Source organism: Oryza brachyantha, chromosome 4, assembly GCF_000231095.2.
Source record: "Oryza brachyantha chromosome 4, ObraRS2, whole genome shotgun sequence".
Lineage (NCBI taxonomy): Eukaryota > Viridiplantae > Streptophyta > Magnoliopsida > Poales > Poaceae > Oryza > Oryza brachyantha.
In genome coordinates, this window is record NC_023166.2 from 13,109,044 (window position 1) to 13,136,969 (window position 27,926).

The 27,926-nt window shown below is 42.9% G+C and overlaps 3 protein-coding genes across 5 annotated transcripts; 2 read left to right on the forward strand and 1 right to left on the reverse strand.

Moving 5' to 3' along the window:
* Positions 1-2,967: 2,967 nt before the first annotated feature.
* Positions 2,968-5,267, forward strand: LOC102715300 (probable inactive receptor kinase At1g27190). The gene has a single exon (XM_006653484.2). The coding sequence runs from the start codon at positions 3,024-3,026 to the stop codon at positions 4,902-4,904; it is 1,881 nt and encodes a 626-aa protein (XP_006653547.2). The 5' UTR covers positions 2,968-3,023; the 3' UTR covers positions 4,905-5,267.
* A 3,770-nt stretch (positions 5,268-9,037) lies between these two features.
* Positions 9,038-11,949, reverse strand: LOC102715577 (DNA-directed RNA polymerases II and IV subunit 5A-like). The gene is made up of 4 exons (XM_040523778.1): positions 11,624-11,949; positions 11,320-11,499; positions 11,094-11,207; positions 9,038-9,657 (listed from the first exon to the last, which is right to left on the reverse strand). Exons 1-4 carry the CDS (start codon positions 11,819-11,821, stop codon positions 9,532-9,534), a joined length of 618 nt encoding a protein of 205 aa, XP_040379712.1. The 5' UTR covers positions 11,822-11,949; the 3' UTR covers positions 9,038-9,531.
* Positions 11,950-19,357: 7,408 nt separating this feature from the next.
* Positions 19,358-25,240, forward strand: LOC102707112 (cyclin-dependent kinase G-2). 3 transcript variants are annotated; one of them, XR_423421.3, is made up of 9 exons: positions 19,358-21,147; positions 21,238-21,366; positions 21,479-21,614; positions 21,769-21,857; positions 21,957-22,068; positions 22,159-22,265; positions 22,349-22,526; positions 22,599-22,978; positions 24,339-25,240. XR_423421.3 is itself a non-coding variant. In XM_006652375.3 (7 exons), the coding sequence occupies exons 1-7, from the start codon at positions 19,685-19,687 to the stop codon at positions 22,443-22,445; spliced, it is 2,133 nt and encodes a 710-aa protein (XP_006652438.1). In that variant the 5' UTR covers positions 19,358-19,684; the 3' UTR covers positions 22,446-22,850. The 3 variants fall into 3 exon arrangements, 2 of the variants coding, with proteins under 2 accessions (XP_006652438.1, XP_015692066.1); XM_006652375.3 differs by lacking the exon at positions 24,339-25,240 and having other exon boundaries at positions 22,349-22,850; XM_015836580.2 differs by lacking the exons at positions 21,957-22,068; positions 22,159-22,265; positions 22,349-22,526; positions 22,599-22,978; positions 24,339-25,240 and having other exon boundaries at positions 21,703-21,794.
* Positions 25,241-27,926: the final 2,686 nt, after the last annotated feature.

A 27,926-nucleotide genomic window follows, 5' to 3' on the forward strand; every position in this document is an offset into this window, starting at 1 on the left:
TGAACTTTTGAACCACGTTAAAGAGTAGAAATGTAAAAATCTAATAGTAACATATATAGGAAACCAGCCTTTCAACGGATCCAATAAAGATCTCAACTAAACTAAACTACCACTAACATTTTTTTTATACGGAAGGAAGCTAAAATGGAACCTAAACCACTGCTGCTCCAACTTTGGTGAACACCCACGGAGTATTGCCAAAAGTTAGTGGGGGGGGGGGGGGGGGGGGTGGAGGGCCCAATTCGGCAAATTCGCCGGCCGAAAAATCCGTGCAGTAGAGAGGTCGCCGCGGACGACGCGTGCGTGGACGGGCGCAGCGGCGAGACACCGGCGCGCGTCGTCTGCCCCGGTTCCGCGTTGCCGGCGCGTCGGCTTGCTTCGGCTATTGCAAAGCTAGCTAGCTGGCTCGTGCCCTCAAGCCTTGAGCAATCACGTTGTCAAGAGGGGGTTAGTTGCCTGTAACGAGAAACACAGGTTATACTACTTTATAGGTTGGCAAAGTTCCCTTTTTAAGGATTTTTTTGAATATGTCAAATATATATACTCACTCGGTATAAAAACAATATAAGGAGTAGATTTCAGGAGATCACTGGGGGAGTTTTGCCCCCACGTCACAAAACCATACAATTAACCAATTTAGCTTGGTACTATAGCAAACTAAAATGATTGATGTTAGGTAGTTGCAATTTATATACGATGTGTCAAATAACTTATAAATTTCGTATAATTTTACATGTAATTTTATCACTCATGTTTGGTTAAAAGTGTGCTTTTATAAAACTATAAGTCCATAATGCATGTAGTATTTGTCACACGCTAGAAAACCTATGTATTTTTTAAAAAATATATACACAATACCCATGGTTTTGTTCATAAAAGTATAATTATAAGAATATAATAAAATCAATTTTATATTTAAGTCAAATAGCCTAACAGAATATTGTAGTGTAATAGAATAGTCCCTCTAGTGCAAAAGCTTATTTTGGTACAAAGGAAGTAATTACCTGTTGAAACCCAATCATAATAAAACATAATGTATTATATATATTTCATATCAAGAGAGGATTAAATAAGAGAAGATGTTACAACATCACAAAAGTGATAAATAAAAGACCTAACAAAATAGAATAGAGATGCTCTATGTATTGGATTATGACAAGCTATACGGGTAGGCGAACATAGCCACGATATTGAACAACTTCATTCATACAAACATATTGAACAACTTCACTCATACAAACCTATGTACAAGTATCGACCACCGTCTTCATTCTTTTGACGGGACAGTAAACCAGCATCGCTAAACAAGTCGCAACCTATACCCTAAAGTGAGCATACCAACTAGATCATTGGTAGCCTAATAGATAGGCACTTCTATATCATCGTAAGAAAAGTCACAAACCATGTAGCTTGAAAGACTATTTCAAGAAAACCTAAAAACTATTTTATTATGATGAGAAATGGATCATTTCTCCTTGCCACCGGTGACAAGCTAAGATAAAGGAAGAAAGAAGAGTACAGTACTACGCGGTCTCACGGGGAAGGCCCCTACTACGGCCAAATCGATGGTCATGACTAACAACGATACACACCATTTTATTTGCTCCGAAGGATTTTAGCACTTGGCTAAGGTCATGAAGTTCAACGCTATATTTACTTGAATATTTGTATACATCCTTATATGTTATCTAAGAAATTAACGTTATATAAAAAGTTACACAATGGTCCTTAAAAATAGGAAAAGAGAGACTTAAACTTCTTCCTACAGAGACACCTCAAAAGAATATGGTAGTTATGAATTGATTAAAATGAGCACCGATAATAGTGTCCAACACCCTTTGGAATAAGAGTTTTGCTCAATTAGAACGGTAACGAATATATTCCAGATTCTCGGCTATTGTTATCTCACCCAGAGCACACAATCAACACTTCTGAAAATTAAGAGGATGGTACGCTTTATTCCATAAATGTTGGATAATGAAGAAAAAATAGCTAAACCAAGTAAAGAAAAAGAGTCCTCATTTATACTGACTATAAATCATGCAATGGCTATGTGCCTTGCCAGATAACTTGAGGATAAAACTAATAAAACTCTAACCATAGTTCATACCCTACGGATGAGATGCACCGTGACCATCCAATTTAGATGCACATCCACTTTCTCAAAGAGCTCTTGCTCATTTAGGCTCTAGCTTATAAGTTGTAGGTTAGTATTGAGTTTTACGATGTTATTTTCAGAATTAATATAGGCGGTTCTTTTTCTAACTTATCTTTGGGTTTTTATTATCATGGCATAAAAAAATCCTACCAAAAAATTATTTATTGCGTCAATCATATAACTTCGTCAATCCTGTCCCAAACCAAAATAACTCACAAATCATAAATGTGTATCTTGCATTAATGATCTTTATAAGCGCTAATTTTTACTCAGCTCGGACTTAATTTAATGACACGGTGGAAAGGAGACGCATCCACATTCCATAAGATCTAGCTGCACAAATTTTACGTCATGATTAAAAACCCTTTATTATTGTTATACTACTCTTACATCATAGACCACACGTTCCTCGAAATTCAACGGATAAGAGAGAAAATAACAACCAAAAACCAATGGACTCATTGTTTGACTAATAATAATAATAATAATAAACTAAGCAGTATATTAGCAATTAGAATATAATTTATAAATATTATTTTACTTATAAAACAGTAATATAAACGAAGATAAAAAATCTAAAATCAACTTAAAATAAGCTACAAAATTGCAAAAAAAGATAAGACCACGCGCGTCTCGCGCTTACTGTCACTGACGACAGGTCACCCCACCCACTGTGGCTCGGTCACCACGCCCCCAATCTTTTCACCCCGGCGCAGTGGCGCAAGCCCAACCCAACCCAACCCAACCCCACCAAAAACCACACCACCCCACCCTCTCTCCCTCTCTCCCCATCATCCGCTCCACCCCCGCACCCCGGTCTTCCCCACCTGGTCAAACCACTCCCCCCACCCCCACCACCACCACCATGCCTCCCTCGCCGCCGCCTCGCCTCCCGCTCCTCGCCGTCGCCGTGCTCCTCGCCGCCGCGGCGGCGGCGACGGCGGAGGCGCAGTCGGCGACGCCGAAGGAGGACGACGTGCGGTGCCTGCGCGGGGTGAAGAAGAGCCTCCGCGACCCGGACGGGCGGCTCTCGTCGTGGACCTTCGACAACCTCTCCTCGAGCGCGGTCTGCTCCTACAGCGGCGTCACGTGCTGGAACCCGCAGGAGCTGCGCATCATCCAGCTCTCGCTGGCGGGCTTCGGCCTCCAGGGCAGCATCCCCTCCGACCTGCAGTTCTGCAGCGGCGCCACCACGCTCGACCTCTCGGGGAACGCGCTGGAGGGGCAAATCCCGTCCACGCTCTGCGACTGGATCCCGTTCGTCGTCAACCTCGACCTCTCCGGGAACCAGCTGTCCGGCCCGCTCCCCAGCGAGCTCGCCAACTGCCGCTTCGTCAACTCGCTCAAGCTCTCCGGCAACTCCTTCTCCGGCCAGATCCCCGACTCCCTGGGGCGGCTGGACCGCCTCAAGTCGCTCGACCTCTCCAACAACAGGCTCGACGGCCAGATCCCGGCTCCGCTCGCCACCTTCGGCAAGGAGTCCTTCGCCGGTAACAAGGGCCTGTGCGGCCGCCCTGTGTCCTCGCGCTGCGGCCGCCCGCTGGGAGGCGCCGGCCTCGGCATCGTCATCGCCGCGGGGGTCTTCGGAGCGGCCGCGTCGCTGCTCCTCGCCTTCTTTTTCTGGCGATGCACCGGGAAGAGCAAGGGCGGGCGCCGCCGCCGCGGGGGCAGCGAGTCCGGCGGGGGTTCTGCCGAGGACGGGAGCTGGTGGACGGAGCGGCTGCGTGCGGCGCACAACCGCCTGGCTCCCGTCTCGCTGTTCCAGAAGCCGATCGTCAAGGTCAAGCTCGCCGACCTGATGTCAGCCACCCAGGACTTCAGCACAGGCCACATCGTGGTGGCCGGGAGCTCACGGGCAGGGACAGCGTACCGCGCCGTGCTCCGTGATGGCTCCGCTCTGACGGTGAAGCGGCTGCACTCGTGCCCGCTGTCGGAGAAGGCTTTCCGGGCAGAGATGGGAAGGGTTGGGCAGCTGAGACACCCTAACATCGTGCCGCTGCTGGGGTTCTGTGTTGTCGAGGATGAGCGGCTTCTTGTGTACAAGCATATGGAGAGCGGGGCTCTTTCTTCAGTGTTGAAGGAGCCGGGGGAGGCACCGTTGGATTGGGCGACACGACTCAGGATTGCCGTCGGGGCGGCGCGCGGTCTTGCATGGCTGCACCATGGGTTCCAAGTTCCACAAATTCACCAGAACCTGAGCTCAAGTGCTGTGCTTCTGGATGAGGACTATGAAGCTCGGATCACAGATGTTGGGCTCACGAGACTGGTCCGGATGGCACCAGGCGAGGGTGGAGATACAAGCCCCTTCCTGAATGGGGACTTTGGGGAGTATGGGTATGTCGCCCCAGAGTGCGCAAGCAATCCAGTTGCTACCATGAAGGGTGATGTGTATGCATTTGGTGTGATACTGTTTGAGCTTGTGAGCGGGCAGGAGGCTGCAACTGTCACGAGTGATGCGGCAGGTGAAGGATTCAAGGGTACATTGGTGGATTGGATAAATCAGCTTAAAGCTTCCGGTCGGATTGGTGATGTTGTTCACAAGTCATTGTGTGGGAATGGCCATGATTCAGAGATCGATGAGTTTGTGAAGATAGCTTTTGCCTGTATCATGGTTCGCCCGAGGGAGAGGCTCTCAATGTACAAGGTTTACCACTCTCTGAAGAGCATTGGACAGGGTCGTGATGTCTCAGAGCAGTTTGATGAGTTTCCACTGGCCTATAACAAGGATGAATCAGATACCATGTAACTGATGGTGGTGCTCTTGCTTGGTACTGTGAACCCCTTGGTCAGGCTCAATGGTTGCTTTTTGTGTAGTCCTGCTACTTGAATTGATGAAGAGCATGCTGAGGCAACCATATTGGCATGATAATTATTGCTGGATGATCAGTTGGAGCCTTGCCTCATCTCCTGTTGAGATAATCGTGTAAGCTGTAAGATTTAGTCTGTATTGTCTTTTACATCATTGCTAGCGCTTGTAGCATCTCTCTTTATGTCTAAATTCTGATATGACCTTCCTTCTTGGAACAACCTTCATCCTCCTCAATCTCCTAAGAACAATGTTGGCATTGAAAGAAATATTAATCTTTGACCAATTTATCTTAAATTTACAGGAATGTTTCAATCTGTCATGTATTTGAAACTGTTTTCAAGTGCATGTCATATTGTCATATCATTTATCTTCTCTCTGTGAATTTTATTGATATTACTCTGTCTGTATCCCACTTAAACCGTGCTTTATAAACATGATTTGTCAAAGTTTCTATTAGGGACGCCCTGATCAGTTCGTATTTTTTCAATTTTGGTGTCAAAATCTGTATACTGTATAGCATAATCTGGTCTTAATACTTGTCAACCTTGGACCATCTACCTGTGGTCTCTACTCTATATTCTGACCTCACATTTGAAGCATTACGATTGGAAAATGTCACCTTCAGCATCACTTTAGCCAATTTTCTAATTTGGTTGTGTACCGGTATCTTGAGTCCTATCTAGTTGTCTTACTTGATGTATTGTATGCTTTCGTTGATTTGAAAGTCAGCTCTTTGGTGGCAAAGAACAATTATGAATTCCCTTGCACATGCCATTTCACAATAATTGTCGCCATCATGGTACAATCATAAATTTGACCTTACCAGTGGCAGTAGTGAATGTTAACTCATTTCCTTGACCACTTCATGCTAAGATATTACTCCTACTACACAGTTAAGAAGATGATGTGTGAAGAAGCGACTCTACATAGATAGAATTAAGGCATTCACAGTCACCATAGAATTAAATGAGTTATCATATATGATAGAAGATAATGTGATAGATGAGTAAATGAAGAGAGAAACTATCTATCACCCCATCTTTTTGCTTCCGCTTATGTTTATAAGCCAAAATTAGAATTTCAACCTTTTTGTTGATTTTAGAGTTTTTTTCACTAAAGTTTATTTTTTTAGTCTTATCATTTAGATCGCTAAGAATATGTATATAAAGTTTTATTTATAAATTATCTTTCGTTTGTAAATATATTGTTTGATTTTTTCATCACCAAGACATTTTCACACCATATCTAAGATATAACGAGAGATAAGTAATAGTAAATTTAAATATGTATTATTAAAGTTTGCATTATAGCAGTGATGTCTAGTGTTAATATTTTTTGACATAAATAATATAGAAATCATAACTTATATCTAGTGCTAGGATTGCTATCAGGGGCTGTTTAGTTCTTTTTTTTAAAAAGAAAAACATCGCATCGAATTTTTGGACATCTAAATAAAACATTAAATATATATAAATATTAAAACTAATTACACAGTTATTGAGGAAATAGCGAGACGAATCTTTTAAGTCTAATTAGAACGTGATTAGCCATAAGTGCTACAGTAACCAACATGTGCTAATGATGAATTAATTAGATTCAAAAGATTCGTCTCGCGGTTTTCAGGTGGAATATGAAATTTGTTTTGTAATTAGACTAAATTTAATACTTTAAATATGTGTTTAAAGTTTTGATTCGATGTTTTTGCAAAAAAAATTTACAAGCTAATAAGCCCCTTAGATGGAGAGGTGAAGAAACGAGCCGTACCTTGCAACCCTGGTCGAATCATGTGCTTAGCTGGTGGCTGCAGTTATTGTACTGGACTGCCAGTGGCGGCTTTGTCCAGATTTGCATGAGCATATGCTGCACAGAGGAAAATGCTGCGAGATCAAGACAAAAAAACGCGGCTGCACCATCTTTCTTTTATTTACCAAAGTTGCTGCCACTAATCAAGCAAACATGTCTTAGCCTAATTACCTACCCTCCAATCCATCTCGATTTGCTCACTGTCAAGTCTCTGGATTGACAGCGGCTACCACGCTTATACTATCTGCAAGCTTGATTTGCGTGGTGTTGTGTGTTTGTTTTAAGTTGTACTAACAACATACTAGCAGCACCGATTTGCTGGAGGTGGGCTCAACGGATGTCATCTGCAGATCGGCTGCTGCTGCTGCTGCGATGATGATGATGGTGATTGGGCCTTTGTCTGATAATGATAGAGCAGCATTTGGCCTGTCAGGACCTACATGGTTCTCAACTTCTCATCGTTTCTCAAGGGCGAGAGGACAGTGGAGATTTTTTGTTCCCCCTCTTTTCCACATATTACAACTGAGAATGTGGTTATGTGGCCATGAATTATCTCGTTTTTCTCTTTCGAACGACAGTCAGTCGCTTGCCGTGGGTTACCCTCGTTTTTCCGCCGGTTTAGCTGCTTTCCCCGGTGAGTGTCTGGTCGACCAACGACGTTGATCCCCTCGGCAGATTTTGGCCTTGGAATCTGAGAGTATTCTCGCTGCCAGATCGGTCCGAATCTCTGCTAGTCACCATAGCTGCAACTTCATATGCAGCAGCATTAACCATCATCCGCCGAAAACTACAACACAAGATTACTGTAGCAAAAAGTACTGTGATCTCATGCCATCTTAGAGCAAATTCAATAGTATAGCCAACTACTAGCTCAAATTTCTCTATTGCCAATCTAATAGCCCATTCATACAATAGTTACCTATAAAATATCAATACATGGTCCCACATGTCATACATACATTTTGTTTTAGAGCTCGTGTGTCGTACATACATTTTGTCTTAGAGCCCGTGTGTAACTGGCTATAAATTAATAGCTCATCTCTTATCTCTCTCCTCTCTTTATCTCTTTAAAATATATTTATAGCAGACTTATAGCCTGCTATTTTACCTGCTCTTAAGCTGCAGTCATTACAGAATTTGGAGCGAGTGGTGCTCAACAACGGCCATGACCAGTCCAAAAGTCGCTGGGCGCATGTCGCCGTCGCACGCTTGCTCGCCGCGGTTCCCATCGTTGACCGACTTGGCCGAGCCGCGAGCGAGTTAGGCTTTTTAGCATGCAGCCAGCCACAGCCAGCGACTAGTTTATGTCCTGCCAATTCTTGACGTGTTGTGCCCGTAACAGGACTGCAGAAACGTTGAAAAGCTGTAGATTTTTCTTACTGCAGTAGAGATGACGTTGTGGGGCTATATTAAAAATAATTTGTGAATAAAAAATTTACATATATATATTTTTAGCGATTTAAAAGTCAAGGCTAGAAGACCAAAATCAATTTTAATTTAAGACTAAAAATTTAAATTTTGACATATAAATATAAGCAGAACCGAAAAGACGACAATGGTCGAGAAATCTGGAACTTTTAGATTACTCTTCCTCCGCAGGCGAGAGGCAATTTAAAGCCAGTGATTTGGAACACAGATGTGATGCTATATCTGGGACTTAGAACACAGATTTGATGCTATAGTATCTCCAAAAACTGGATAAACTTTACTAGCCAGATGATCTTACCTAGCTAGTTATATTTCTTATATATTTCAAGAGACTATCTAAATCCTATTGTCGCTAATTAATATTTTATATGAGTCGTAACAGTAAATGAGTATAAAGGATAGCTAGTTACTTTGGCTAACAAAACTTAGTAGCTAGCCCATTTAGCTAATGGAATGCCTAGTTTAGACAATAGCTAGTTTCTTATAGATGCGGTTGTTTGCTAGATTAGCCAAAATCTAAGATAACTAGGGTCTGTTCAGTAAGCTTTAGATTTTAATAAGTTAAAATTGTTGCTTGATAGTCAGCTTCTGAGAATCTACAAAAGCCCCTAAATACAGCTTCTGGATTCTTAAGTTGTGAATCGTTTAGAACAATTTCTAACACAGCTTCTGAATTCTTAGTTCATTTTCTAGAATCCATAACTATAGATTCTCAGAAGTTGTGAATCGTTTAGAACAATTTCTGACAAAAACAACTTTTGAAAAAAACTATAGCTAGGAAAAGCTCCCCCTGACCTCCTGGGGGCTGCAAAGCTCCAAATCACTCTAGCCAGCTCGTTTGATACAATCCGTTGAAGGTGAAACACAGATTGCATTGCTCCTGGTGTAGTTTACTGTGTTAGCCATACAAGATCCGTCCAACCGACAAGAAATCCATGCTACAGATATATGCACATCCCATGTTCCCTCATGCTTTCATATCAGCTGCTCTATTGCACATGCGGCAAACAATGGTCCCGGAAGGCATGCTTATGGCATTTTTCAATCAAACAAACATCATATACGGGCAAGAAGGGTGAAACGGATTGCCCCAATCAACCATTCAGATAGCCACGAATGATCTAGTGCGTGAAATGGAACACGGCTTAATAACCCTACGTCTATTGCTAACAACGCTATGTCCAACAAGCTCTAAAACAAGAGAAACAAGACAATTCAGTACTTCTGTTACTTGCCAACAAGAATGTTCTGCTACAGGAATGAACTAGCAACAGAGGCATATTTCCACTGGTAATATTCGCTGCATAGGTCCAGGTGTGAAATGTAGTGAAGCTCACACAACATAGCGGTAGGTCACATATCTTCCGGCGGTCTCGCTGTTTCGGATGATCTTTACAACTTGCCCACGCTTCATGCCATAGTATCTTGCTATTGGATCAGTAATTTGAATCCGGGGGAGCTGTATTCAAATACAAGTTAAACATCGTATAAACAGAATGTGTTGCTGCAGTAAAGTTTACAGAGACATCGGCAAGTGAAGTCAATTATATGTAACCAGGTTTAAAGTATCTACATAATTTTGAGGGCTCCATCAAAATTTGAGGGATGTATTACATGCCAGGAAAGAGAGTAACCAGCACTGGTCAAATGCGGCTTCTTATTCCCTTCAAGTTAAACTCAATGTATTGCAAGTACATAAAAAAATGTTATGCCATGAAAATAGAGAGTTAGTTAGATCAGCATCCTCAGCACATCAGGTCCATTTACATACTTGGCATTATCCACCATGGTGCACACCATACTAAAGAATTACATGCAGCAGGGTATGTCAACGACCCGCTTGAGTATTGATCATGGTAATTTCTTAAAAGGGGCAACCTCTTTAGTGTTAAGATCTGAAAGCATCAAGTTTGAAGCAGATATTAAGAGTATTTTTGTTAATGGTCCAGCAATGCTGGCATTGATATTCTATTAGCTTATGCTGCTACAACCTCAGAATACATATTCTCAACATTTGGACTGCATTGCCACAAGCTCCTTGGACGTGGAGAGGTGGCGCCTTTAAGTCTAAAACAAGGATCATTTGTCATTTATCGTGATTGTCTACTAAAGAGAGATAGAAACCTTGGTCTCCTAAACAACAGCCTACCACATTTTATCGAACAAGCTATCTTAAAACTAACATGAACAGTCACATTGTAACCAAGCTGGAGTAAATAATAATATGTTAAAACTATAATTCATGAAACAATGACTTAAAACTTCACTACAAACAGTTCTGTTTTTTTATTGCAGGACAAAGTTCAAACAGGATATACACCTAGATTTACTTATCTTGACAATAAGCAAAAAAAAAAAGGGTAAATGACAAAGCAACCATGGAGTTTGGTTTAAACTTAAAATGTACACCCAGCGCTTCAAATACTTGCACTAACAATTTTATTTGTTTTGTAATATTGGATGTCAGATAAACATGTAGCTTTGTTTTTTTTATATAGATTGCCTACAGCAAGGGGCTAGAATACCTGTGCAGTAATGTGTTAACTAGCGTGCGGCAAATATCAAACTTTGAACGCAGTAACATGTGAAATGAAGGGATCATATAAGGAAATTTCCTCAACAATAACCAAAAGTCATTTGCCTAGTCTACAACAGGTATCAGGGAAACTTGTGAGGTGTTTGATGGAGGCATGCACTACGCAATGTACCCAAGCTGAAAATCAGCCATAGTTCACTGATAATTGTCCAAAATACTAACCATATCTTTTATGTGTGCAGATATCAACAAAGGAATGAAACATTGACAACACCACAACAAAGGAATGAAACATTGACAACATCATGCTCAAATTGATTTGAGCAATACGCCTGAAAAGCTAAGGTCTCTTTTCGTACCTGAGTTTCTTTCACGGTGTATCGCTCCAGCAGCGTCTTCTTCTGCTCAGGCGTCAGGAGCTCGTGCTCTGGCACTAGAGTATGGTGCTTAATGTTCACAAGTAGTTCCGCTTCCTGCGCAACAAGTGGCACCTTCGACATTAATCTCTGCTCTCCACAGTCCACAGCGGCGTGAATCAATGGAGATACAATAACGAGGCGGGCGAAAGTGGCAAGAGTGCGCAACCTGGAAGACCTCGAGGTGGTACTTCTGGGAGACCTCCTGCACGGCGCTGCGGGCGAACGCGCTGAGCGCCTGCTGCACGACGAGGATGCCGTTGAAGACGCTCTCCTGTTTCATCCTATCCACGTAGTTCCTGATCGTCTTCACCCCGGGCTTGGGGTCCTTGGGGAAGAAGACGTAGATCTACGAGATGAAGCAAACAGAAACCACGGCGACGCTTAGTCACAGCTCACACGGCGGGGGCGCCCGCCGGCCGTCAGAAAACAGAGTCCGCGGCGGCGGCGGCTGGGCGAGGACGGAGCCGTACCTGGTCGGCGGTGTCGCCCTTCCTGCTGCAATAGATGACGAGGTTCTCGCGGTTGACGGGGTCCCCGTAGCGGCCGACGAAGTCGGGCCTGGACATGTCGATGTCCTTGTCCATCACGAGGTAGCCGCGGTCCTGCAGCATCTGCATCACCGTGCGGCGGATGCGGAACAGCCGGCTCGTCTCCTCCTCCGACGCCATCTATCTCCCCCTCCCGCCGCCGGGTTTTTGCTGGGGTTTTGGGTGGGCGCCGCGCCGGCAGGGGGGAAGGTGGATGGTAGCACGGCGGGTAGGGTTTGGATGTTTTGGGGGAAGAGAGCTCGCGGCTCGCCGGCGCGGAGGTAATGGAGGAGTTTGGGTGAGGTCGGTTCGGTCGGCTCCGTTGGTGGGCCGAGCAAAGCATAAGTCCAATTGGAATATGTGTTGGGTTAAAAGGACTGTAATACTTTTAAGTTTCTTAACACAAAGCCCCAAAATAATACGTAAAATTAAATGGTAAGTTAGAGGGGAGATGACAGTAGATATAATGATCCACCCCTACTATATTATTCAGACCATGTAGTCTATATGGATGAGACCCACCATATGTGACATTAGTTGTAGCAAACATCACAATACTTATGGATAAAATAGAAAAATAAAATGGGTTCCAAATGAGAAACATGTGAGAGCATTTATTTTTAGGTGCAGCTCAAATGGTATGGATTACTTTAGTCACTAATGCTATAATGATTACGTATAAAGTTGACCCTTATAAAGACATTTATTGTATAATGAGTACTTTTGTAGTATATCGTGGATGCCCTTATTCAAGGGGTAACCTCTATAAAATATCAAATAGTAAAAGAGAAATAAAAAAATGTACCGACTAATCAACGATTGAAATTAGCGTACTACATCTAATGTAGAGGTGATGTATTGTATTAGTCACCTCTTAATTAATGAATTGATTACATGAACAGAACTAGACGTGACATCTATTTCTGCTATAAAACTTGCTCCAAGACCTTTTTTGGCAGCCCTCCTGTCGTCATCTCGCTCTAAGATAAGATAGACGCTAAGATAAGAGAGATGCAGGGGGAGGAGAAGGGGAGAAGAAGAGAGAGGATAGATAATGTCATGGGCTCTCGGCGTTGTCACGACCCTGGATCATCAGGCGCTGCAACCATGCTATGTGATATGTGATCAGAGGATGGAGATCGACACCATGGGTCTGCACACCCTCCTTCGATTTTTTTTATTTTTTAAACCTTTTTTAAAAAATAATTTTATTACTAAACCTCCAGGGAAAATATTTTTAAATCTGAACCTTTTGGCCATGCCACCAATAATGTGTTACGTCTCGACCTCCTGAAACCCTAGGAAAATCGTGGAAGATAGAATACGAGAAACGTAATAGAAAGAACAGAACGAGAGACAGAATTTCAGAGTGAGAGAGATGTTCCATTAGTTTCTGGAAGGTTCAACAACGTTCAAACCATCTCCCTACACTCTGCCGACCTTATATAGCAATATGCCAATAGGTCTCTCTCCCAGCTCACTCATGGGCCGGCCATTTACCGGGCCCATGTTGACTCGTCGTATTTGACGTTAGATCGGCGTGCTCTCGTCGATCTCCTGAGTTCAGTGTGCATGACATTCTCCCTTCCTTCAAGTGAAGCTTGTCCCCAAGCTTCTATTGTTGGAAAACGATGTCGCAGCTCGTATTGATTTTCCCAAGTAATCACTTGTGTATCTGGTCCGGACCAGTGAACTTGAACCTGAGGCACCATCTTGGATCCTTTGTGAACCATGCGATGATCCAAAACTTGATAGGGTTCCACAGCGGCTGTACCGTCAGATGACAGTGTAGGCAGGCTAGGAGACACTGATTGTCCAGGAGCAAGTGCCTTCTTGAGTTGAGATACATGAACCACCGGATAAATAAGACTAGTTGCTGGTAGATCCAACCGATATGCCACTGACCCCACCTTGGCCAAAATCTGAAATGGTCCATAGAAACGAAAGGATAATTTGCGATTTGCTCTTGTTACCACAGATTGCTGAACAAATGGCTGCAACTTAAAATAAACCCAATCGCCCACTGTGAAAGAACGCTCAGACCGATGTTGATCAGCTTGTTGTTTCATGCGAAGTTGAGCACGCGTCAAATGCTCCTTGATTAAATGCTGCATTGCCTTTCTGTCCTGAAGCCATTTAGATAAGTCAGCTGATAGAGATACAGCTGCATCTGTTAAGCCAAAATACCGAGGTTTGTGTCCGTATAACACTTCAAATGGAGACGCTTGCAGAGCTGAATGATATGAGGTATTATACCAAAATTCTGCTAAAGCCAACCAACGACTCCACTGAGATGGACAAGCATGCACAAAGCAACGCAAAAATGTCTCCAAACACTGATTAACACGCTCGGTTTGCCCATCGGTTTGTGGATGATAAGAAGAACTCATTCTCAATTGAGTACTTGTCAGTCTGAATAATCATGTCCGCAAGTTACTGGTAAAAATCCGATCACGATCAGATATTAAAGACTATGGTAAACCATGTAGCCGATATATGTGTTGCATATAAATGCTTGCAACCTCCAAAGCCGTAAAAGGATGAGTCAAACTGATGAAATGAGCATATTTAGAGAATTTGTCCACCACCACTAATATGCAATTAGAAGCTTTAGATTTGGGCAAACCTTCAATAAAGTCCAGTGAGACCATTTGCCAAGCATGATCAGGTATTGGTAATGGTTGCAACAGCCCTGGATACTTAGTGTGTTCAGATTTAGCCCACTGACAAATATCACAAGCTTTCACAAAAGCTTCCACAGACTTCTGTAATGCAGGCCAAGCAAAAAGTTGTTTAACTCGCTAATAAGTCACTCATATACCAGAATGCCCCCCGACAGCGACAGTGTGCAAATTAGCCAATAATTTGTTCTGTAACAACACATTGTGGCCAATCCAAATTCTTTTATGGAAGTAAAGCACACCATTTATGAGAGAAAATCCCGGAATAGCCTGAGCATTGAGACTAAGTTTCTGAAGTTTGGTCTGTGAATCATCATCCTGGTTATATCCCTCAATCACCTCCTGTAGCCAATCTGGCACACAAACTGATACCGCAGTCAATTCAGAAACTGTTGGACAACGAGATAATGCATTTGCAGCCTTGTTATCTAATCTTTTGCGATAAACAATCTTGTACCTGAGACCCAACAATTTCGTCATTGCTTTCTGTTGCCATGGAGACGATAATCGTTGCTTTGTTAAAAAGGATAGACTGCGATGATCCGTCCTGATAACAAATTCGTCATGCTGTAAATAGGGGCGCCATTGTTCCACAGCCAACATAATTGCCAAACTTTCCTTCTCATAAGTAGATAAACCTTGGTGCCGCGAACCCAGAGCTCGACTAAGAAAAGCAATTGGATGATGATCCTGCATCAATACCGCACCAATCCCTTTGTCTGAAGCATCAGTCTCTACCACAAACGTTTTCTGAAAATCTGGCAGAGCCAAAACAGGTGTTGAAATGAGAGCTTGTTTCAAATGTTGAAACGCATCTTCATGAACCTGATGCCACTGAAACACCTGCCCTTTCCGCAACAAATTAGTAAGTACTTTACTGATAATGTCGTAATGACACACAAATTTGCGATAATATCCTGTTAACCCCAAAAAGCTTCTCAACTCTTTAACTGAAGTTGGAGTGGGCCAGTTTTTGACAGACTGAACTTTGTCTTCTTCGGTAGCCACTCCATCAGGGCAAATGATGTGACCTAGATAAGATAATCTCTGTTGAGCAAAGGAACACTTACTGAATTTGACCTTCAATTGATGGTCCTGTAATAGTTGAAACACTAGTTTTAAATGATCCACATGGTCTTCCAAAGTCTTACTGTATATGAGTATATCATCCACAAATACCAATACACATCTGCGCAATAAGGTAGCAAACACACTGTTCATGACTCCCTGAAATGTAGCGGGTGCACTGGTGAGGCCGAAAGGAATAACTCTGAATTCATAATGACCACTATGAGTCTTGAATGCAGTCTTGTGTTCATCTTGCACTTGCATACGAATCTGATGATATCCAGACCGTAAGTCCAATTTGGTGAACCAATGGGATCCTGCCAACTCATCCAACAATTCATCTATGATTGGTAAAGGATATTTGTTCTTAATTGTAATGGCATTCAAATGTATGTAATCCACACAAAAGCGTCATGTATCATCTTTTTTCTTGACCAGCAAAACCAGAGAAGAGAATGGACTACTACTGGGTTGAATTATTCCCTTATCCAACATTTCTTTCACTTGTGATTCAATTTCATCCTTTTGAGTAGGAGTATATCTATAAGGTCTGATATTAACCGGTTGGGCTCCAGGTATGAGTGGTATGGTGTGATCATACTGTCTAGGTGGTGGTAAACCTTTCGGTTCTTGGAAGACTGCCTCAAATTCTTTCAGCACATCCTGTACTTCTGAAGGTACTGTTTCATCTACAGTCAATTGGGCTGACTCCCACAATTGAACCAAATGTGAGTTTGCAATTGGTGTATTTGATTAACAGTAACAACCTTGCACTGTGTTAGTTCAGGAACAATACCTTGCAAGTTGAGCGTCCCATCTGATTTCGAAAGAGCTAACTTCTTATGAGCCCAATCAATACTCATGGGACTGTGTTGAGATAACCAGTCCATGCCCAGAATCATGTCATATCCACCTAGAGAAATCACTCGGAGATTTGTGGTGAATACATGCCCCTGAGTGCTCCACTCACATTGAGGTATTGCAGACTGACACTCCATTATCTCACCATTTGCCACCTTTACTTTGACTGGGTGGGCTAAAGGCTCTACTCCAGGTATTTTTGTTGCAATTTCATAGCTAAGGAAACTGACAGTGCTGCCTAAGTCCACTAAAATCAAGATTTCTAATCCTTGAATCTGTCCCAGCAGCCTGATAGTTCCCTCGGTTTCAGATCCCTGAACAGCTTGAACTGAAAGTGCCAACAATTCAGACTCAGAATGTGTGTTTTCTGTGACTGCATCTGGTTGTTCTTCTACTTCTTGCTCCTGTAACAGCAGGAAGAGATCTTGAACTGCATGTAATTGGACTGCACTTGCACATTTATGGCTTGGTGACCATTTTTCAGCACACACATAACATAATCCTTGAGCTCTTCGATAAGCCTTAAGTGCCTGGATTTTATCAGAAAGTGCTCTAGCCTTTGTTGTTTCCGTCACTCGCGTGGCTCCTCGGTCCACTGCCTGAGTAAGACTTCCAGCACCACTATTCTTCACTGATGGTACTTGGAACTAATATGCTCCTTTAGTGCTAATTCTTGCATAGCCACCTGGATCTCCTTTCCGAAACTCTCTATTGGGTTCAGTCTCCAATAATTCTTCCTGAACTAAAGCCAATGATAGAGCCGTCTCCAATTCTCGGGGTCTATGCCTTAACACATCATGTCTGATTTCTTTCTTCAGACCAGCCGTGAATTTATGTGTCAGATACATTATATTCACACCAGGATCATATATCAACAATTGATTCATCAATTCATCAAAACTTTCATAGAACTCTGTGACTGAACCATTTTGCTTAATGGTATCCATCTGACGAATCAACTGTTGATGTTGATCCCTGTCAAACTTCTGCACCACTGCCCCACAGAACGAATTCCATTCTGGAAACTTCAAATGAGCTTGTGAAGACCTCAACCATGATGACGCTCTGCCCCTGAAATAAATGGTTGCAACTCGCACCCACAATCCAGGGAAAGTGTTGCAAACATCAAAGTAATGCTCACATCGCATCCTCCAATCAAACGAATTTGTGCCATTGAAAATTGGAAAATCCAATTTAGGAATTCGGTGATTGTACTGTCGTCCCATCGATTCCCCACTCACAAAACCAGAACCCTGCACACTCTGAGGCGTATACAATATCTCTGGAGCAAATTCCTGGCCGAAACCCCCACGATCCGAAACATGAGGTGGTCCCAGAACCGATGCGCCCACTAGAACATGAAACAACCGATTTCCCCCTAGAGAATGAACCGGGCGAACGGAGTGGGGTACCTGCTGCGGTGGTGGCTGCGGCTGCTGCTGCTGTTTGAGCAAATTCTCCACTGCATCCTGGAGTTCATCCACGCGCCTCTCAATAACCGGCTTCCATAACTCGATAACCGACTTGACCCCAAGTATCTCCTGCTTGGTGTCAGGACGAATCCGATCCTCCATCTCGTCCAGTCGCTAAAGCACGGTGCAGAGTTGATCTTCCATAGCCGCACTTCGCACGTCGAACCGCGTACGGAAGCTAGGTTTCTCCAGGACAATTAGCTCTGATACCAAAATGTTACGTCTCGACCTCCTGAAACCCTAGGAAAATCGTGGAAGATAGAATACGAGAAACGTAATACGAAGAACAGAACAAGAGAGACAGAATTTCAGAGTGAGAGAGATGTTTCATTAGTTTCTGGAAGGTTCAACAACGTTCAAACCTTCTCCCTACACTCTGCCGACCTTATATAGCAATATGCCAATAGGTCTCTCTCCCAGCTCACTCATGGGCCGGCCATTTACGGCCCATGTTGACTCATTGTATCTGACGTTAGATCGGCGTGCTCTCGTCGATCTCCTAAGTTCAGTGTTCTCTTCAGTGTGCATGACACAATGGCGTGGCAAGATAACGCTGCCACGCAGCCTTTTCGGCGTCACGTGGCGTGATAGTCTTGCCACGCCTGGTAAGACAATGCTACCACGCGATCGACAATGGTGTGGTAAGCCGTTTGGCCACGCCAATATCGGTGGTGTGGGCAAAAGATTTGTGTGGTGGAAATATTTTCCCCGAAGGTTTAGTAATAAAATTATTTCTTAAAATATTTTAAAAATAAAAAAATTTCTCTCCTTCGAGGGACAATGTCTTCCACAAGGCTTGCATTGATAGGTGACTCCGCGAGAAATATGCCAGTCGATCAAGCTACCGTGCCGCTCCCTGGGGAAGCCGTCGTTGAGGCGACTAGAAGCGAACGATCAGCTAGCACCGAGAGCTTTTCGTGAGTTATTGAAGGTATCATTGGATGTTGCATACTACTACATAAAATAAATATTGTTACAATAAAACTCATTACTATTGCTAATGCCAGTAAAGCTCTTTGCTCTGCCAACAATTTGCTGGTAGTATTTAGTTGATCTATCGGTGAATGCTTTTACTGACTAACCTGTGACCTTTGAGATCCTTCTATTTCTTACAATTAGTGTGGCAACCCAACATAAAGATAAATAAATGATGACTACTGTTGTACTACCATATGTGTGTTAACCATGTCGGTGTTGTATTGAGTTAAAGATAAGTTTAGGCAAATTGAAGTGATATATGTCATCTTGCTCCTGGATCATTAAACAACTTGTTTTTGCTCTGGAAGGAGCGAAACTACAAATCTGAGAAGCCGGCCAGCGGGCGATTAGAGCACAGCTGCCATTGCCAGTCTCGTGATATGTTGTGTGGAGTTGTATGGTAACATTGGTACTATGGTATACTACTAGTATCTGAGATATTCCTGCTTTCAAAATAGGCCCAGCCCAACTCTGCCGGCCCAGACCGCCGCAAGCACGAGATGGCCAGAGTCACTGTCACGATGGCCCCACCTGTCACCCGCACGAGGTCCACGCTTGCTTGGGGAGCGCGGATTTCCCGGCTTCGACAAAAGGGAGAAGCCAGAAGCCGACTCGAAACAACGCGAAGCGGCGCCCAACTCGCTTCCGTTCCCATCTCTTCCCCCCTCGGCAGCCGCCCTCTCGCCTCCTCCCTCCGCCGCCGCCGCCGCCGCCGCCGCCGCCTCGTCCGCAGCCGAAACGAGCAGCCGGCTGCCCGGCCGGATCCCACGCGGCCCGCTCGATTCGAGGTCAGATCCAAGCACCTGCCCTCCCAGGTCCGAATCGCGCCGAATTTTTTTCTAGGTTTTGGTACGGATCTAGGGTTTGGCTTGCCGTGGGAAATTTTCGGGGGGGAATTCCGTCGAATTTCTCTCGGCTTCCACGGTTTGGTTGGATTCCCGCTCATGGCCGCTGGGCGCCACGGAGGATACAGGGACTACGAGGCAAGGGAGCGGGAGCTCGACGCGGAGGCTTCCAGGAGGAGCAAGGAGCAGCAGCACCACCACCACCACCACCTGAGCGGCCGCCACCATCGCGGCGACGCCGAGCCCCGCCGCGACGCGGACCGGCGCCGTGACGGTGGTCGCAGCAGGGGCGGCAGGGAGTTGTCCAACGGGTACAGCCACCGCCGCTCTCCGCCTCCCAGGAGCCGACTCTCAGGGAGGCTCGGGGATCGCGAGCCTGGCGAAGTGCTGAGCGGTAGTGGGTCAGATGACTCTGGCGGGAGGACCCATAGAGCGAGGGAGAATGGTGTATCAACTTCTAGTAGGGATGGTGAATTGGTGGCGGCTGCAGCAGCCCAGTCGCCGAGCAAGAAAAGGAAATTCTCACCGATTATATGGGATAGGGATAGCCCAAAGCCAATGCATTCTGATGTAGCAAAGGGCAAGAAGGCACTGGAATCTGTGCCAACCGAGCTTCCTCCCCCACCTCCTCTACCTCCGCAGGATCACACCCCTGAGAGGTTGGCTGTGGAGAGGTCGCCGATGGATATGGAGCTTGCCGTTGCTGCTGAGAGCACTGAGCAGTTTCAGGAGCATGAGCAGAGTAGAGTGATGGAGGAAGAAGAGGAGTACTCAACAATGAGGAACATATCAACTTCAAGGTGGGCTGGAGCTAATGATGATGAGGAAGAAGGAGCACCACAGAGTAAGAAGAAAAGTTCATCACCTGCGGGTTCTGCTGAGTTGGGGCAGAGGAAGAAGGCTACTAGCCCAGAACTTGGTGAGGTTGTGGCCAGTGATGTCTCTGGAGGGAGGACAATGTCAAGGTCGTCTGATTCTGGGAGATTGGGTGCTGATGAGAATGATGATTTGGAAGTAGATAAAGATGACTATATGGATGTTGACAGAGAGGATGCTGGTAATAGTGATGTTGCAAATCAGCAGTCAGATACGGATTCAGAGTATGAATTGCGTCGATCCGAAACACCAGAGCCTGTGAAGCCACCACACAGATGTATAAATATGCTTCAAGGTTGCAGAAGTGTTGATGAGTTTGAGAGGCTTAACAAGATCAACGAGGGCACTTATGGTGTTGTATACAGGGCAAGGGATAAGAAGACTGGCGAGATTGTTGCGCTGAAGAAGGTCAAAATGGAGAAAGAGAGAGAAGGTTTCCCATTAACATCACTTAGGGAGATAAACATCCTTTTGTCTTTTCATCATCCTTCAATTGTTGATGTTAAGGAAGTAGTAGTTGGTAGTAGCCTAGATAGTATTTTTATGGTAATGGAGTACATGGAACATGATCTTAAGGGTGTCATGGAGGCAATGAAGCAGCCATATAGCCAAAGTGAGGTCAAATGCCTTATGCTCCAGCTGTTGGAGGGTGTGAAGTATCTTCATGACAATTGGGTGCTTCATAGGTATCTAATGATTGACACTCTATTTTTGTTTGTCATGTATCCGCAAATCTATTCTGATGCTTTCTGTATACTGATATGCCATTTTACCAGGGATCTGAAGACCTCGAATCTTTTGCTGAATAACCGCGGTGAGTTGAAAATATGTGATTTTGGGCTATCTCGTCAATATGGAAGTCCATTAAAACCTTACACTCAATTGGTTGTGACTTTGTGGTACAGGTAGGCAATCGGCAAACATCAGATTCCTCACCAGTGTTTTGGCTTGCCCTTAATTTTCATTGTGAGCTCTGTTAATCAACCCAACTCACCCTTTTGCTCCTTCTGGCTACAGGGCACCAGAACTATTATTAGGAACAAAGGAATATTCTACTGCTATTGATATGTGGTCTGTGGGTTGCATAATGGCAGAGCTTTTAGCCAAAGAACCATTGTTTAATGGGAAAACTGAGTTTGAACAGCTAGATAAGGTATTTGTTTTGAGTTGTGCTTTTGCATCCATGAAGTTACTATAATTTTGTTCAGAGGTCTCATGTTGTATTTGCTTTCTTGCTGCAGATACCTATAAACCTTGATATGTACTATATTTGATCATATCTCATGGTGAAGCTACTTTTATTGCAGATATTTAGAACACTTGGCACACCTAATGAGAAGATATGGCCTGGCTATGCCAAATTGCCGGGTGTCAAAGTAAATTTCGTCAAACAACCGTAAGTCTCCATGTATACATACCTGATGTTTTTCTGATAGAGTATATATGCCATGTGATGAAATCCTACTTTCCTGATTCCTATTTTTGATCTTGTCAGGTACAACCGGTTAAGAGATAAGTTCCCTGCTGCATCATTTTCTGGTCGTCCAATTCTGTCTGAAGCTGGTTTTGATCTATTAAATAATCTTCTAACATATGATCCTGAGAAGGTAATGTGCTAATGCAATTGTTTTTTCATGACCTATTGTGCATTCATACTTGAGCGCTCCAGCCTGAGCACACCTGTTTTTGCCTTACAGCGTTTATCAGCAGATGCTGCTTTGCAGCATGAGTGGTTCCGTGAAGTTCCTCTACCTAAATCGAAGGATTTCATGCCAACATTCCCTGCTCTAAATGAATTGGACAGGTACTTCTTGGCAACCATTTGTTCTCCTTGCCGTGTTCCTTAAATATGTACGCCTCACACAGTAAAATTTATCTCCCATACAGGCGTACCAAACGTTATTTGAAGAGTCCTGACCCTCTAGAAGAGCAACGGCTGAAAGAACTACAAGGGAACATTGGCAATCGTGGTCTTTTTGGCTGAAGCTATAGCAACTTTTTTGGGCACTGTTCATCCTGACTGTCGTGCTTCATTCTGAATCTTTGAGGTCAGATACACTCTGAGGTGAGATGTGTCATGGACATGAAGTATCACACATCTTGGTGTCTACCAGCAACTGATAGTGTTCTTTAGCAGGCTTGGTGCTGTTTTAAGTTGATAGGTTTGTCCCTGGCCCATCATAGAAACTTTGTTGCAGGATTAACTCCAACCAGATTGATCATAAAAGCAAATCTAATCTGCCTGCATCGTAAGGTGTGGCGTGTTGGCTTTTATTGGTTAACAGCAGTTTCACCTTTGGAACTGTATGTAAAATATTTCCAGATTGGTACGTTGTAAACAAAGTTCAGTGCGTTGGATTTAAAATAAGAATATTCTATCATTTTGTTTTTGTATATTTTCCTGGTGCCTTTGCTTTTGATCTTTCCGTTTTGTTTGCAAGACACAAGAGAAGCGAAGGGGAAGGATGCCTTTTGCTTTTCACCAAGAAATCAATGGACAGTAATACAACTTGAAAGGTAAATATATTCAAAAGTCATTTACCTCGAGTGATGTATTGCTGACTAAAACTGATGAGCGCACATTCAAAAGATCAGTTGTGCTGGAAGGTCATTGTTGACGATTTTGTGTTCTCCTTTTAAAAACAACGCTATCCACAGTCTGGAAAAACACATAATGTTCCTATATTGATAACTCCAGATTCTAAAAGAAATAAAAAAGGATGTAATGATTAAAGAACAGAAAAAAAAAGAAAAACAGAGGAAATACAGTTTCTGGATGGATGTATTCTTGCTGGTATCTACACAATTTATTCAAAACAATGCTGGTATATAACTAAGTAACTGGTGTTTCGATATCCACCACTCAAGAGAGCTGTTCGACGCTATATTTTCACTCCTGTCTGACTATGTAACAATCAACTGTAGGATGCCATGAAAGGAAAAAAATATGTTTCTTTGTGGTTACTGTTTATAAGGACGTAGTTTATTATGCATGTCAATTTAAGAATGCATATGTGCTCTGCAAGCAAATTCTGAACTCGAAGCATGTTTTAATGCCTGTTTGGCAGTTAACTTCCATTTCCACTTCCATAAATTGAAGGGAAAACTTCAATGTCTTTTCATGTTACTCGTTATACGTGGTGAACTCTTCGATGTGTTGATTACTGCCTCCTTGCCTGTGTTATTCATGCATTATGTGCATCAATTATCTACAAATAATATTATTGGGTTCTTGTTCTGTAACCTTCCAAGCTTAATGGTTTTCAATCTATTGGGGAACAAGTTCGTCTCATTAGTTTTGTCACTCTTATGACCGCAAAAAGGGTCAATTTCCGTTATCTAAATGATAATGGGGTTGATTTGTCCAAGTAAGCGCAGCTGTAAATATTAGTAGTTGCAGTGACATGAGGTATGAATGATGAAAACAAAGTGAAGATATCTTGCAATTTTTAAGCAACACGATTGACCTTAGACTTGTTGGACATATGCTAGTTAACTATTACCTCATTCACATTATAATTTTATATTATAAGATGTTCTGATCCTCCTTAGATTCAGATGGATGCTAAGATTCAGATGGATGCTAATGAATCTTGACACGTATAAAACATATTCGTTAATCCATAGATGAATCTAGGTATGGCCAATAGGGCCAAAACATATTATAATATGAAACGGAGGGAGTAATAAATATAAGCTTGTTTACCTACTATCAGAGCGTTCTTTGAGTAATTGCTTTGATGCTCTGTGAACTGGTGGCTGACCCTATGCTGAGTCATTATGTGCTTTGCATTATGGTGATAACTTAAATGCTGCTGATGTGCTTGGAGAGTTATTTGAACTCACTACAGCTGTTCTGTCTGTGACACGTCTGCAGCGTAAGCTGTGGCTGCTTCAAGATAGGAAGCCTGATGGTCCTCAGCTTGTTGTACCTAAGTGACTAAATTTTGTGGAAGGTCTTCAGGAGAGTTCACCAGTTACTGTAGTGAACCATAGTGGTCACTGGTCAGTCTACTACCCTATCTTGTCTATTAATGCACATATCATAATTCGGATTGATTTGGGGGCCACTCATCCATTTATTGCGGAGGTTATGCTTTCATCAAACAGAAGTTGTCATTCTCTTCATGAAAAACATTCTGTTTTCCCTACAACCTTGCCTTGGCATTTGATGCAGACATAGTGTACATGAACATGTAATTGGCAGTGCGAAATTTGATTTATGAGAATAGTGGAGCAGATAACTCAGAACTTTGATCATGCCGTATTTACTTTACCTACTTTGATTAGCTCTAGATGGAGCCGCAGAACTTGAAATGCATAACTCTATTATTGTGTTTATCCTCGTTTTCTGGGGATATGGTTTCAACTTCATTAGTTTTAAGCAGCTTGTGCTGCAATAGGGAGGGGTGCTCTTCTGCTCAATGCACGTGGATTTACCGCGGGGGGATGTTGCGGTCATACCATGATAGAGTTATCACATGCTTACAAGTTGTTGCTAAAACGACAAGGCCGTAAGTATTCAATCTATGTTGCTAGCTCAAGACGCTGTTATGGATACCATCGTTGATCGTTAGGTGTAGTTTCGCCTGGTTTGGTGCACATTAGCCTTATATCAGGCCTTATGCAAAACCACTGTAACTTATACTAATGTGCTAGCCTTATGCATTAAGTCATGCTGATGTTTGCATCACTGTTTCCACTCGATTTCTTTTGGTAATCGTGCAACAGTTCTCTCGCACGTGTCCATCTTGCCGATCACTTGAGTTTTTTGGATTTATCCAGCACCTGTTTCCTTCCTTGGTTTTGTTACCCGTGATCATTATTTTTCTACTATCGTGGCTTATGATCCAACCGGCATTGCCTGCTCGAATGGGCATCCGAGGCCTGCATTTGCTATGGGAGTCGCAGCCGGGTCTATGTACGGAAGAACAAGGAAGCAGCACATAAATGTGTTTATCGTTTCTTCAGTTGTTAAGTGTGGTGTAGCGCACCGTATTATGTACTGTTTTTCTCAACCCCCATTGTACGTTTATCAATGTCAATGCTTGTTGTAAACATGGTACTATTGCTGTATAAGAGTAGTACATGAAACTACTATCTCCGTTCTGAAATAAGATCATTTTTTTTCCGTGTTCAAATAGTTGACCATTCGTCTTATTTAAAAAAATTATATAAAAATTTAAAAAAATAGTAAAGTAGTATGTAAGCAGTGTCTCCTCAACAGCGGAGCAAAAGGGTACCATATATGTAAACATGGGGTACTATTGCCGAGAGTTCGCGAACCCACAGAGAATAGTATGCACACCGAGTCACCGACCGGGTTCAGTGAATGAGCTGGTCGCATCGTAGTTCGTAGAGCCAACGTGTAAACGAGCAGATGGTCCTCGCTGGAAGGCTTAACGGCGGTAATAATAAACTACTCTGGTCACTTGATGGGTCGGTACAAGGAATGGTTATCCATGTGTGGAAGTAGCCCAGACACGCCTAGTGCCTTCCATAGCGGCCTCGGGTTGAGTGCCCCTGCCTCATCCAAATTACTGTCCAGGGTTTTCCAGAGGTGAAATTACTGTCCAGGGTTTGCTGGAAATTGTACTAGCACAATGCCACTATAATGTATAGATACACGTTCAAAATTATGTTACTCAAATGTTATAGCGATACTTCTAATATCGCTCTAATGGTTAGTCGGTCTTTATATTGTCATCTTAAATACCAAATCTAAGGTGTGAAGTACTTTTTTTTAAAGTAATACTAATACACCTTTTAACTCTTGAAATATTAGAGCATCGCGCTTCACCAACGTACACAAATATCACTTTTACATTGACAGGAGGTTTGATTTTAACCATCTCCAATAATCATGCTATAAACCTAACCACTTTTCACGTGCAAGCAACTAGATAAAGATCACACAGAATGTTTATATTAGCCACGATTTTTTGCTGTGATGTAGAGATATATAAACCACAATCATGTCTCAACGGTACAAAACACCACGTCTATATCTTTTGCTTTTAACAAGCCAACATTTAAAATTTTAACCTTAAATATAAAGTTATTTTTTATTTTTTTAATCATAGTTTATTTATCATCTTGGCTTTTAGATTTACAAGAACATATATATAATTTTATTCATAAATTATTTTTTATTTGTAAATATGTCATTTATTTTTTTCATTACCATTCACTTGCAATGCAACATGAAAAAATATTATTTTATAAAAGTAAGAAATGGCTATGGTTTCTCGTGTGGTACCAGCAGCCTCGCTGCACCAGGATAGCCGAGGCGGCAAAAGTCGTATGTAGACTTTATTTCTCCCTTTGGATAGCATAAGTTCTCGTGAATCCAGAATCAATATAGTTGAGTTATTTATAATTAACAATGTCCATATATATATATATATATATATATATGGGAAAATGTGTGAAGTTTGTGATTGGAAGAGACATGTTAGTATGTTGCCATGGCACTCTAAGGCTCCGTTTAGTTCCCAAAAACTTTTCTTAAAAAACATTACGTTGAATCTTTGGACATCAAAATAAAGCATTAAATATACATACACATTAAAACTAATTACATAGTTACGGGGAAATCGTGAGACGAATATTTTGAGCCTAATTAGAGTGTGATTAACCATAAGTGCTACAGTAACTAACATGTACTTAATGATAGATTAATTAGACTCAAAAGATTCGAATCTAAAATTTATTTAGTAATTAGACTACGATTAATATTTTAAATGTGCGTCTTAACGATTTGATACGATGTTTTTAAACTAAACAAGGCCTAATATTTCAACCGCAGTGATCGCTGTTGTCGTTGGATTTTTTCCTGTCATAATTCTCCAACGTTCGTATAAATGAATTCCCGTTCAAAAAGCGAAAGCAGTAACACAAATCCAAAACTGACCGCAAGCAAAAATTTCTCAGAATACACAAATTAACCGGTAGCTACATTTTTTTTTGCAAGATGTTGTTCATAATCACTTGCTCCTTTTATAGTATAGACTCTAGTTTATCCTTTTTTATCAGGAGAAACCAACAACACAAATCCAGAACAAATCATAAAAAAGGAGGGTTTTTTTTTAAAAAAACACGCGAAATTACCGGAGGATTAAAACGAGCAAATTACCACGTCTCAATTCTCAAACGCGAGGGCATCTCCGCCATTTCCCCGACCGCCCCAACCGTTTCTTCTCCTCCTTCCCCTTGAAGCCTCACTTCCGCTCTCTCTCTCTCTCTCCTCCCTTCCCCCTCCCCTGCTTCTCCCTTGCCGTTCGTCTCGCTCGCTTCCCTCCCCTCCCAAGGAAGGGAGCGCAACCGGAGAAACCCCGAGCCGGCGGGCTCCCTCGGCTGCCTGCGTCTTCGTCCGTAGCCGGCGGAGGGGGGGCGCCTGGGATAACTGCCCGCGCGGGCGGGCGCTTGCATTGGCCCGGCGGGCCTCACGCACGTCGAGGGCGGC

What these genes read in the sequence shown, in the direction of transcription:
- LOC102715300 (XM_006653484.2), top strand. Translation starts at nt 3,024, where the DNA reads ATGCCTCCCTCGCCGCCGCCTCGCCTCCCGCTCCTCGCCGTCGCCGTG.
- LOC102715577 (XM_040523778.1), bottom strand. Translation starts at nt 11,821, where the DNA reads ATGGCGTCGGAGGAGGAGACGAGCCGGCTGTTCCGCATCCGCCGCACG. An exon ending in AGGGCGACACCGCCGACCAG is followed by an intron (nt 11,500 to 11,623) that starts GTACGGCTCCGT and finishes TTCATCTCGTAG; the next exon opens with ATCTACGTCTTCTTCCCCAA. An exon ending in ACCACCTCGAGGTCTTCCAG is followed by an intron (nt 11,208 to 11,319) that starts GTTGCGCACTCT and finishes CTTGTTGCGCAG; the next exon opens with GAAGCGGAACTACTTGTGAA.
- LOC102707112 (XM_006652375.3), top strand. Translation starts at nt 19,685, where the DNA reads ATGGCCGCTGGGCGCCACGGAGGATACAGGGACTACGAGGCAAGGGAG. An exon ending in GTAAATTTCGTCAAACAACC is followed by an intron (nt 21,858 to 21,956) that starts GTAAGTCTCCAT and finishes TGATCTTGTCAG; the next exon opens with GTACAACCGGTTAAGAGATA. An exon ending in TAACATATGATCCTGAGAAG is followed by an intron (nt 22,069 to 22,158) that starts GTAATGTGCTAA and finishes TTTGCCTTACAG; the next exon opens with CGTTTATCAGCAGATGCTGC.